Source organism: Trichomycterus rosablanca, chromosome 6 (assembly GCF_030014385.1).
Source record: "Trichomycterus rosablanca isolate fTriRos1 chromosome 6, fTriRos1.hap1, whole genome shotgun sequence".
NCBI classification, from domain to species: Eukaryota; Metazoa; Chordata; class Actinopteri; order Siluriformes; family Trichomycteridae; genus Trichomycterus; species Trichomycterus rosablanca.
This window is the reverse complement of record NC_085993.1, coordinates 26,951,854-26,965,100: the sequence shown is the minus strand read 5'-3', so window position 1 is coordinate 26,965,100 and position 13,247 is coordinate 26,951,854. Positions and strand designations below refer to the sequence as shown.

Sequence of the window (13,247 nt, the reverse complement as noted above, 5' to 3'; positions counted from 1 at the left end):
CACAGGTCATCCCATACTTTGCACAAGATGACAAAAATAACTTCTGGTCATTGTTATTGTTAAGTCTATGGCCGAGTATGCTCCATGTTCTGGGTGTAGGTATATGTTGGTTCAATCATGTACGAGGCATATGTTTTTGGCATTTATAAGTTTTTTAACTTATAAATCAAGCCTACATGATGGGAATATGTGGGCTGGGTCTTCAAACGCTGTGTAAGGACCCTGATCGGCGGATAGAGGTACCTGTGCAGAGTGCATGGGTGGAAAAGGGTCGGAGGAGGCGTGAGCAGCAATATACCCTCCTCAACTGCAAGAAAATCGGGGATCCTCAGCAGCGGAAGACAAATTGACTACGCTAAATTGGGAGAAAATGGGAATATAAAAATCTGAGAGGGTTTGGTAATTACACCAAGGTTTGGGGGTGTATATAATTACACTTCCGTGCCTTCTAATTTCTTTGTTACGGATAAATCCTTTGCTGCTGTTTAGACAAAGATGGAATTATGTTTTAATTTGTATTCCAGCCCATTCTGTGGTGCAAAGATGATTTTTCATCTGGGCTTTTTTGGCACATTCAATGTCCGGATCTTAATTACCTGACGGTTTTTAACTATTCCGAGTATTCCTTAATGAATAGCAAAAGATTTTTTTTTTTTGACAAAGGAACTTCCGGTGTTATGATTCCAATAGTTGGTGCCTTGGTTTATCACTTCTTTTGTTTTGTTGTTTGTTTTATTCATGATGAGTCAAGTCACCCTAAGCCAATGCCTGAGGTTGGGCCTCTCCAACCTCCTGTCTATGCAAAGCAGGAGCCAAAGCACTGTGTTGGGTCCTGGCAGCCACATCTTGCCATTTCCCTTAAGCCAGGATCTCTTCCTCTGCAGACACAGATCACACCTCATGGCAAGCAAGCCGCTTTATTTGTTCGCCTCTCGCCCCTCTTTGCCCTCCGTTCCTTTTCAAGAAAATGGCCTGAAATGGGTTGCAGTTTGTCTTTCGACTTCACTCGCAAAATCCACAATGGGACTGAAGCTCCCAGTGATTAAGTGAAGGTGTAGATATCAAAATAGCTGTCAATCAAAACGGGATTCAGCCTTTCGACTGATCCTCCAATCATCTTGCAGAAGCTCAGCGTCCAGACCCGCCCACAGCTCCATTCACCCCCAGAGACGCTCAGCATCCGGGGGCGGGACAAAATCGTGGCATTTATCCAATGACCGGCGAGTTTTGAAGCAATGAAAAAACGGTTCCATTACAGTGAATAGACGCTCAGCTTCTGCGGGCAAATGCATTGACGCTAAGGGAATGTATGAGAAGTCGATTTGTGATAAGTAGCTAATATGAAATGTTCTGCCCAAGGTTATAGTTGTAATAGGTAAACAATGGCTGCAAGAATTTTAAGAATTCACTTAGTTTTTAAAAGATTAGGACTAGGGGTGTAACGATACATCGTTTCACGATGCATCGCGATGCAAAAATGTAGCGATGTGCATCGTGGAGATCCACGATTGCACACGTGCGTTCTGTTATTTATGGCATTTAATTAAATTGCATTGTTTTAACACAAGAGGGCGCCAAGTGAACGAGTTTTTTCAGCAGCAGGAGCCATGGTAAGTGCTCAAAGATCTCAGCTTTTGCCTAAAAGTGAAACATGTCAGTAGAAACATGTCAGTATCCTAGGTTATGAAAGTAGGCTGAGCCTGGAGTGTTTAAAAACTCAGCTAAGCTCAGTGAGCTTGTTTGATTACTTTAATTTTCAATTTAAGATGGCGATACGTAACTTAAATTTGGTAAACCTGTTAGTAGGTTACAGTACAGTACTGTTACAGTAGCACATTTTGTTGCAGTAGCATCATTTCAAGCTCATTTTTTGTTCTTTTTGCAGAGGTTATTATGTTTATTTTTATATTAAAGAAAAAGTACACTGTTATGCTTTAGAAAAAAAAATTCACTCACAAGATATAATATAACACAATAGAGCATTTTGTTTACAGTGTTTACAATGTTAAACCTCTGTTCTTGGTAATTACCTTTAATTGCAGGGGACTGACGTTTTTTTCGTTTAAAAAAATTTACAAGAAAATGTGCATTGTTTTGCACTGTTTACACTTCAGAAAAAATAAAATCATTTTCTTCATTCACATTTGTTTAAAATATCGTGAGAAAATCGAATCGTGAACTCAGCATCGTGAATCGAATTGTGAGCAAAGTGTATCGTTACACCCCTAATTAGGACAGAAAAAAAGCACACACTTACAACTCAAAAACCATGTAGAGCATTCCATCTGAGCTGTAGGTTTCCAAAAGCTCTACAATGTGAGGATGCTTCAGCATGTGACAAATACTAGCTTCTCGCTTTAGATCTACAAAAACAAAAGGGCACTTATTAACATTTATAAAACAATACCAAGCTTATGCAACAAGCTTCCACACTACATCACCTTTATGCAAGAAGATTTATCAACAAGCAGTTAATATGATGTCTCAGTACGAGTGTATGGTGCTGAGTGGGCTTCATATTGTATGTCTGCACTGCAGACCCCTATTACTCTCAACACTACTGTTCTGTTGTGCTAGACAGGCTGACGTCACTCTGCTTTACCCCGAAGAAACGCTAGAGGGAGCAAGGATGCATTTTGATTTATTCACACGCTGATGGATTTAAAGCTAAAACGCAGCGTTACAGAGATCACAGGATTAAGAGAGATGGCATTTTGTCACATCATTTTTAAATTGTTCACAAAAGGAAGCTCTCTACATGGGATGCTTAGTAAGATGTCAATAAGATAAGAGCTGTCTCTCAACCCACACTATTAATGGTCAGGTTGCTATTTTGAACCTAATGTATTAATTAATAATAAGTAATTTACTGCATATTTAGTACATGGTGTAATTTTTGTGACATAGTACCTCTCCTGCTCTTGTTAAATGAAGTTGAGATAGTTAATTGCACCAAAAAGTAGCTGTAGATGCATTGTGTGACACATTCATCATGCTTAAAATTAATTTGTTTTTGGTTAATCAGTGAATTAACAAATGTTTTGACTCCACAACATAAATGCAACTAAGCAGAACTTAGATATATGGAAGAGTACTAAGTTAACAACCACTGCTAACCAATCTTATAGGTCTAAAATTTGCAAAAATATAATTAAATGAACAAAAAAAATCTGGATGACCTCAATGTTCAGAAAACAGGGGTCTCACTATGTCTGTAGAAAAGCAAATACAGAACTTAATAACGTACACTATATCAGTAGTCAAACATAGCGGACTTAGTGCAATTGTATGGGGGTGCTTTGTGACGTCAAGACCTGAGTGACCTGGAGGTGCTCCACTCATTTTGTGCTATGTTCTTCTATCTAGTAGTTATTTATCAAAATTCAGACAAAGGCATTTGTGTTTATCACACAGATGCATGATATCAGATATCTTTAAATAATGGTAAAAACAACACCAAACAAGTGTTTCAAGGCCAACATACAGACTTTGTTAATGGTTTAAATCAATATGTGAGATGGCACTGATTATGGACGGATGTGTGGGCAGCAGGAGGATGAAAGACAGAAAAATCTACTGTTACTGTTGGGTAGTAAGTTTATAAGAAATAAAAGAAATGCACTGACTGAAGTAAGAGACAAATGCTTACAAATGCCTCCCATAATCAAGCAGAAATATTCACTTTTGTTATAGGAAAAAAAACACATCTATTATGTAGATGCAAAAACCGTACACTAGTAAAGACTAATGTTAACATAAGTAATGAAAAATAGTTGTCTAATAGCTGATCTAGGATACTTAAATAACAAAACTACATCTGTGAAATTCTATGTGCTGAGTGCATCATAAAAGTGACTTTACGTTGTTGTTAAATGTATCACACTACATTTCTGGAATTTTACAAGCTCTTGCTTTAATTTTATGGGAGATTTTATCTTTGACATTACAATAAAGGTACCTTTTAACGCAGGTATTTGTTTTGCAGAATAATGCCCTGAAAGTGCATTGTGTTAAGAGAACAAAAAAAATATTGAACATTAAAATTATTTTTTTCATTATTTTAGATAAATTATTTTATTTGAGCACACACCCTTTAGATGAAATCAATAAATTAGTTATTAGATTAATCAAAAAAAATAATCATTAGGTGCAGCCCTACACAAGTGTATTGTTCACTTGCAGAAGAGGTAGCACCAGGATTATGGAGGTAAATATGTAGCAAAAGTTTTGCACCTGTGAAAACGAAATCTGTAAAATTTGTACCTGTAAAAAAAAAATCTGTAACTGTGAAAAAGATTTGTACCTGTAAAAAATACATTTGTAACTGTAAAAAAAAATCTGTAAAATTTTTATCTGTAAAAATAAAATCTGTAACTGTAAAAAAGATTTGTACCTGTAAAAAATAAATCTGTAACTGTAAAAAAAATTTGTACCTGTAAAAAATTAATTTGTACTTTTATTTTCGATGTGAGAATAAAAACACTACAGCACAGTTTCAAATCTGCCCACCACGAGTTTTGCAACAAATATCTCAAGTCAGCGGGCTGCAAAACTGATCTGTACCTGTAGCTGCGGGGCTTAGGGGCACAGGGGGCGGGACTACTGGGGAGATAGACGTAATTACCGACCAATCAAAAGAGTTTGTTTTTAGAGCAGCAAGAAGCGTGTCAATCACAAAGTTTCAGTGTAGTTGGATCAGAACATCATAACTCACGTTATAACCTCCTTATTAGTGTTGCTGTGGGTATTATGTTGGATGTTGCCTTCGTGTTGTCTGCTAGTTAATGTGTTAATGCGTTTAACCCTGCTAGTTTTATAGTGGACATAATGGTCACTCGGCCTGACAAGAAACAGAGTTTCTTTCTTCTCGTTCTCGGCTAATACATTCAAAAGCGAATAAACCTGCACGAACTGACTCTGCAGTAAACAAAGCACAAACTACAATCTAATATGTTTTTAAAAAGCCAAGGGAGCCTCTCAAAAGTGCATAAAACCCGGTTATAAGTAATACATGTCATGTATTACCTAATGACATGTACCATTCACCACAACTGTATTAAGTCCTACAGTACCGGTACAGTCAAATACATATCGTGTAAAATAAATCTAAACGTACATTTTAATGTAATAAGCAATGTAGTGACATGCACCACCTACTACCCCTAAATTACAGAAAAAAAGCTTTACAGTGTGGGTATAGTAATAAAGAATAAAATATAAACGTAGAAATATAATATAGAAACGTACATTTTTATACAAAAAAGGTTGTAGTAGTTACCATGTCACTTGCACTACTCACTATTTTACATAAGTCTTACAGCAGTGATAAATCATACAAAGTCCTACAGCATGAGTATAATAATAAAGAATGAAATATAGAAATTTTTCATTGCAATTTACATTGCTTATTACATTAAAATGTACGTTTAGATTTATTTTACACGATATGTATTTGACTGTACCGGTACTGTAGGACTTAATACAGTTGTGGTGAATGGTACATGTCACTAGGTAATACAGAACTATAATCGGGTTTTATGCACTTTGTGAGGCTCCCTTGGCTTTTCAAGGCAGATGAAGCTCACAATCACGAAATAGAGTTAGTTAAAAATAAACAGAAAGACTTTTAAAAACATATTAGATTGTAGTTTGTGCTTTGTTTACTGCAGAGTCAGTTCGTGAAGGTTTATTCGCTTTTGAATGTTTATTAGCCGAGAACGAGATGAAAGAAACTCGAATGTCAGGCCGAGTGACCATTATGTCCACTATAAAACTAGCAGGGTTAAACGCATTAACACATTAACTAGCAGACAACACGCAGGCAACATCCAACAAAATACCCACAGCAACACTAATAAGGAGGTTATAACGTGAGTTATGATGTTCTGATCCAACTACACTGAAACTTTGTGATTGACACGCTTCTTGCTGCTCTAAAAACAAACTCTTTTGATTGGTCGGTAATTACGTCTATCTCCCCAGTAGTCCCGCCCCCTGCGCCCCGCCCCTGCAGCTACAGGTACAGATCAGTTTTGCAGCACGCTGACGAGATATTTGTTGCAAAACTCGTGGCGGGCAGATTTGAAACTGTGCTGCAATGTTTTTATTCTCACATCGAAAATAAAAGTACAAATTTATTTTTTACAGGTACAAATCTTTTTTACAGTTACAGATTTTATTTTTACAGATAAAAATTTTACAGATTTTTTTTACAGTTACAAATGTATTTTTTACAGGTACAAATCTTTTTCACAGTTACAGATTTTTTTTTTTACAGGTACAAATTTTACAGATTTCGTTTTCACAGGTGCAAAACTTTTGCTACATATTTACCTCCATACAGGATAGGTTGAAGGACCTGCTGGTATTGCCCTGGTACAAGACACAACAGGACTATTTTAGATGTCTTTTTTTGAGTCCATGTCTCTACAGGCCAGAGCTGTTCTGACAGCATATTGGATGTCCTTATTTTTTGGCTCATCTATGTATGTATTTTTACACTGTTTATATAAAACAAAATTCAAATATAAATTGTCAAGTGGCACAGTGGTCTAGTACGATAGCCAACTCCAGCCACAATTCTGTCTGTACGAATGACAGACACAACTGGCTTTGTGTAAGGGGGCACTGGCCAAATAGGGATTTTTCGCCTTGTCAGAGCGTCTGCCCAGGAAACCAGCATAAATGGTAGAAGAATACAAAGAATTCATCTACAAGATGCGGCCAGGCTGCTCACATGTCTTCAGGCCAGCAAAGGCATTGCAAAAGCATTGTTTGGCAAATAGAGATCGCCAGAGTGCACATAGAAATTAAGCATCCAGAAATTATGTGCAAAGTGGGGGAAACAAAATAAATAAATAAAGGTTAGGATGCCAGGACATCGTTCACCACACTCAAAAGCTATAGGCATCAAATGATCAAAAGTGGCTGCAAACACACACTCACAGATGGCAAAGAGTTGTAGCCAAAGCCCAGAGCTGTGCCAGCACAGCATGGCACTACCCAGGACACTATGGCACACATGTGCATACACACAAAAACACATACATTAAAACTTGCAGAGAATTCATCCCTAAACATGTCCTCACCACATGCCATGGCACAAAAACTATACTATTCTAGAAAAAGTGCATGAATAAATGAAAAACAAATAAATTACCTTCAGTGCTAAGTCCAGGGCTGGAGGTGAAGCTGGCTACATCCACAATCTTCACAGCAAACTGCTGCCCTGTGTCTCTGTTGATGCATCTTCGCACCACACTAAAAGGCCCCCTGAGAAACACAGAAAATTATTCACTGCTGTGCTAAAACCACTCTGGCCTTGTAAAGCCACTACATGACATCACTCCATGAATCTCATAAATATGTCAGCATAAAAAACAATGGTCCAGAAGTACAAGGTACATGAAACAGTGGTCTATTTTCCAATCAAATTTGTACTGATGGTCAAAAGTTGTATCTCTTAGAATTCTAATCTCAGCTCTGCTACCGGTCAGCTAAGCGCCCCCTAGCAGGCACAACTGGCAGTGCCTGCAGCAGACAAAATTGGCAGTGCCTGCAGCAGACAAAATTGGCCACAAGTCTGACCATCAAGTTAATTGCTGCAATCAGGGGCAATGCAAAAGTGACCCACCCCTTCTTTGATTTTTGGTTTTCGGCTTTTTTATTTTCCATTGAGTTAGCTAATGAAAGCTAATGGTTATTGTTAGCTAATGTGAACTAATTTAGGTTTTCCAAGGCAACCAACATTGTTATGACACTGTATGATAGCACTTGTTTGAAAAATGGAATTTAAATAGCCTATCATCTAGCTACACTGACTAAAACTGTAAGGATTTTTGGAGTTGGAATCCACCTTGTATTTCTATGCTTACATGTAGTAATTACACAGACAAAGAAAAAGGACCATGACCATTACATATGCGAATAATAAAACTGTATTTTTAAATGGTAAAATTGAGCCAAAATAAAGCTTTTAGTATGACCTTACCAAAGTCGTGTTTTTAACACTATAAAAAATATTAAGAAAAAGTTTATTTTAACTCCACTAGTTCTGCCAAGTGGTCAAGTTCCATCCAGAGTAGTGTCATAAGCATGCAGATGGCTATATCTATATACATACACCGATCAGCCATAACATTAAAACCACCTGCTTGTTTCTACACCCACTGTCCATTTTATTAAAGGTATTATTTGGGTGGTGGATCATTCTCAGCATGGTAGTGACAGACATGGTGGTGGTGTGTTAGTGTGTGTTGGGCTGGTATGAGTGAATAAGATACAGCAATGCTGATGGAGTTTTTAAACACCTCACAGTCACTGCTAGACCAAAAATATCCAGCCAAGAGCGCCCCGCGGGCAGCGTCCTGCGACCAGTGATGAAGGTCTAGTAGATGACAACTCAAACAGCAGCAATAGATAAGCAGCCGTCTCTGACTTTACATCAGCAAGGTGGACCAACTAAATAGAAGTGTCTAATAGAGTGAACAGTGAGTGGACAAGGTATTTAAAAACTCCAGCAGTGCTGCTTTGACTGATCCACTCATACCAGCACAACACACACTAACACACCACCACGTCATTGTCACTGCAGTGCTGAGAATCATCCACCACCTAAATAATACCTGACCATTAAGGAACATAGTGAACGCAGGCTAAAAAAAAGCATGCAGAGAAACAGATGGACTACAGTCAGTAATTGTAGAACTACAAAGTGCTTCTATATGGTAGGTGGAGCTAATAAAATGGACAGTGAGTGTAGAAACAAGGAGGTGGTTTTAATGTTATGGCTGATCAGTGTAAATCCAAATAGTTGCTGTGTAGTATGCGTATTTTTGACCCAGCAGATACTGTTACATTTGCAGGATGCTTAACTAAGGTAGAACAATTATGTGGCTATAAAGCACAAACAAACAAAGGGAAGCAACAGCTGAAAATACAAAAACAAAGAAATAAATAAAAGGCACAAAACATTCACAATTTATAGCAGAGAAAGTGGCTAAAGTAAAGGGAAAGAGTTAATATACAAACTGCTTGAGATGTTTCTACAATTTAATTGGAGTCCACCTGTGCTCAATTTAATTGATTGGATATGATTGGGGATTGCCAACACCTGCCTATATAAGGTCCCACAGTTGACAGTGCATATCAGAACAAACTCCAAGCCATGGAGTCAAAGGAATTATCTGCAGACCTCAGAAACAGGATTGTGTCAAGGCATAGATCTGGAGAAGGGTACAGAAAAATTCCTGTGGCACAGTGGCCACCATCATTCGTAAATGGAAGAAGTTTGGAACCACCAAAAATCTTCCTAGACCTGGCCGCCTGGCCAAACTGAGCGATCGGGGAAGACAGGCCTTGGTCAGGGAGGTGAGCAGGAAGCCAAGGGTCACTCTGACAGAGCTCCAGCCTATCCTTGTGGAGATGGGACAACCTATCAGAAAATCAACAATCCAGGAAACACTCCACAAATCATGCCTTTATGGTAGAGTGGCTAGACGGAAGCCACTTTTTAGTAAAAGGCACATGACAGCCCGCTTGGAGTTTGCCAAAAGGCACCTAGAGGACTCTCAAACCATGAGAAACAAGATTCTCTGGTTTGATAAAACCAAAATTGAACTTTTTGGCCTGAATACCAAGCGTCACGTCTGAAGCAAACAAGGCACCGCTCATCACCTGGCTATTACCATCCCTACAGTGAAGCATGGCAGTGGCAGCATCATGATATGGGGATGTTTTTCAGCAACGGGACCAGGGCGACTAGTCCTGATAGAGGGAAAGATAAATGCAGCTAAATACACCAAGATCCTTGAAGAAAACCTGCTCCAGAGCACTCTGGACCTTATACTGGGGCGAAGGTTTAACTTCCAACATGACAACGACCCGAAGCACACAGCCAAGAGAACAAAGGAGTGGCTTCGGAGAAAGTCTGTGAATGTCCTTGAGTGACCCAGACCTGAATCCAATCAAACATCTGTGGAAGGAGCTGAAAACGGCTGTGTACCGACACTTCTCATCCAACCTGATGGAGCTTGCAAGCATATGCCAAGAGGAATGGGCAAAAATAATAGTCCAGAAATAAGTGTGCCAAGCTCATAGCTTCTTTCCCAAGACGCTTTGAGGCTGTAATTGCTGCCAAAGGTGCATCAACCAAGTATTAGGCTAAGGGTGTGTACAGATATGTAACCCCTAAATAAAGATTTTTGTTAGTAAAATAAAATTGCATATTTTCTAAACCCTTTTTTTTAATTACTTTGTAATTATTGGCAATTGTATGTAGATGTTTGAGGCAAAAAAAAGAACTCTTATCTGTTATAGAATGAGTCTGTAACGTAATAAAACGTGGAAAAGGTGAAAGGGGTGTGCAGACTTTCCGGCTTGACTTCTGTTTACATTTACTTCTCTACCCTGACATTATATATTAGGGTTATTAACATATGTAGCTAAGGTGCTTATGTTAGTTAGAAAATCAACTTTATACTGACTACTACTGTCCTCATCACTAGGGCTGTCGCGCTAACCGCAATTTTGAAATATCGCGGTATAGACCAGCCAACCGCAGGGCATGCTGGACAACCGCAACACCGCGATATTCACGTTTTTTCTTTCTTTCTTCTCCTTTTTTTTATTGTTGCAGGTCCATCTTGTTTTATACGCTTACATTCGTGCGTAATAAATGTTAAATAAATTCATAATGAAAATGAGCTAGGAGCGACATTTTCCCGCAACCTGTTCTCATGCGTTGCTGCTGAGTGTCAGGCTTTGTGTTTTAAAATGTAAACAATCGCAACAGGAATTATAGGCAAGTTTATTAATGATTAAATTGAGTTCACACTCAATAAATACTTGTAATTTAGACTATATTCAAACAGCCTTGGCGTACTAAAACATTTAATGACGGTTAATATGGCATTGCAGCCTGCAGATTCTCTCTTGCTGGCTTGCTGGAATGATTTAAATGCATTTTTTCGTTGAATAAAAATGTATTGAAACGAATAATAACTTGAAATGTAGTATATATTGTTATGTTAATTATATCTACTAAATAGATGGTTAATAGTGGCGCGATAACCAGGCTAGACTTTCTCTGATCTCTAAAGTCGCATGCAGGTTCAGTACATCTACAGTGTATTAATGCAACGAGCACCATCAGAGAGAGTTTTAGTACCGAGGGGAACATCGCTACCCCACTCAGATCCAGGTGAACATGTTGGTTCGTCTAGCGCGCATGATAACGCAGGTTTAAACTCTTACAGACTTTATTCTTTATTCTATTTTTTTACCATATTTTGATTAGATGTGCATTTAAAATATTTAGCCTAAACACTTTTTTTTTGTTTCACAGTGTATATCTAACCTAGGCTAGAAGCTAATTTAAACCTTTTTTTAATAGAGAAAAGACGCGCATCCCTGCTCTGTTCTGTATTTAACAATAGCCTAAACACGCATTTCATTGGTCTTAAAGCCGTCTCATCTTTGTCATTATAAAGCAATAATATACCGAATCATAGCCTAACAATAAAGCTTGTTTATATAGCTCTAAAATCCAGATCAATTAAGTAATTTTCAAAAACAAAAAAAAAATGGCGATATAACCGCATACCGCGATATTGAGACAGGCTGAATACCGCAAGGGGAAATTCTGTCACCGCGACAGCCCTACTCATCACCCCATGTTAGTAAAATTAATTTAACAATTAACAAAGTAATTTGTTGCTGTTGCGGTAACATAATATAGAACCTTGCGTTATGTAAGATTGTTATTCAGCCGTTTTATATTTTTTCTGTTTACTTTAACGGCACATTAGTGGAAGAGAACAGTTTAAACTAACATTACAGCCTGTCACTACAGCCTGTAAATCATTTTATTTATTTTCTTTGCACTTTATCTGTGTAAAAATACATTTACCAGTGATTAGCTTAACTACACATTACAACAGAATGAATAACCATTTTAGGTTTGAAGTCTCGTTTTAAAGTAGAATATTGATACTATATTTCAGGTAGAGCACTATATTTCAGGTAGAGCTGCTGTGATAAAATAAAACTGTCACAGTAATTTGAATTTGAGGTCTAGTGTTTTTTTTCTGATGAGACATCTGACAACACAGTAGTGATTATGCCACTATCATTGTAATTCTGATATGCTGCTTTATGTTTTTAAGGGTCAAGCAAAGAAGTGTGGAGGACTTTTTTTTCCACAAAAGAAACTCAGGTCCATGCTCACCCAGATGGCTGCTGAGCTTTCTGACAACATCAACCAGATGATTCTTAAGACAAAAGAGTATTACTTAAACTGCACCAATTTTTACTGTAAAACAATTTTATTTTGGACTGGTGGTATTCATCCTAAAAGTGACTTTACATTGTTATTGGTAAATGTATTGCACTATATTCCTTTACCTGAATTTTACAAGCTCTTGCTTTAATTTTATGGGAGATTTTGTGTTAAGAGAGGATCAGAGAAAATATTGAAACATTAAAATGAATTCTGTTTTTTCATTATTTTGGGTAAATTATTTGATTTGAGCACACACATAACCCCCTTTAGAAAAATGAATACATTAATTATTAGATTAATCAAAAAAATAATCAATAGATTAATCAATAAAAAATAATCGTTAGATTAATCGATAAAAAAAATTATCGTTAGATGCAGCCCTAAACACCACACCTTTTTAGAGATTTTACCAAATTCACTGTTTATCAAAGTTTATCATTTCCAGGTATTTACAACCAGATATTTACACCGCATTTAAATATGAAAAGTGATTTAAGAGTGTGTCCTTGAAGCTTGGCAAGGAAATGATAACTCCGACCCTTAACCACACAGTGCCACAGCTCTACACAGTGTGCATTACCAACACCACAATCACCACATTCTTTGCTTAGTCAGTCACACCACATGGGTAATTAAAAACCAGTAATGCAGGGCTATAAAAATGTAAATTAAACAAATATCCAGTTTGACTGAAATAAAAACTTTATCATTTGTAAAAAAAATGTCAAGCTAGAGAATTTAAAAGATTTAAATAAAAATTATTGGAATCACTTCTTCACTTTATGCCATGTCGGCCTACAAAAGATTTCACACAAATGCTTTGCTTGGATGGGGGTAGACATCTGTATAGGCAATTCTTCTACATTAGAAATCACATATTGTTCAAATTGTTTCACACATTAGTTTGCTTTTCTCTCAGCTCTGTCCAGTTCATGCCAAACCAGATTGATGGGGTTTAAGTCTGGAG

At 37.4% G+C, this 13,247-nt stretch overlaps 1 protein-coding gene across 5 annotated transcripts in view; it reads right to left on the bottom strand.

Annotated features, from left to right (window-relative positions):
• The window catches only part of caskb (calcium/calmodulin-dependent serine protein kinase b), a 110,063-nt gene that overhangs the window by 87,617 nt on the left and 9,199 nt on the right, over positions 1 to 13,247 (bottom strand). For all 5 annotated transcript variants that reach the window (XM_062997620.1, XM_062997621.1, XM_062997623.1 and 2 more), the window contains exons 2-3: positions 7,160 to 7,272; positions 2,258 to 2,363 (exon numbers count right to left, since the gene is read on the bottom strand). In XM_062997620.1, the coding sequence (XP_062853690.1) occupies positions 2,258 to 2,363; positions 7,160 to 7,272 (219 nt within the window). The remainder of the gene's footprint in view (positions 1 to 2,257; positions 2,364 to 7,159; positions 7,273 to 13,247) is intronic.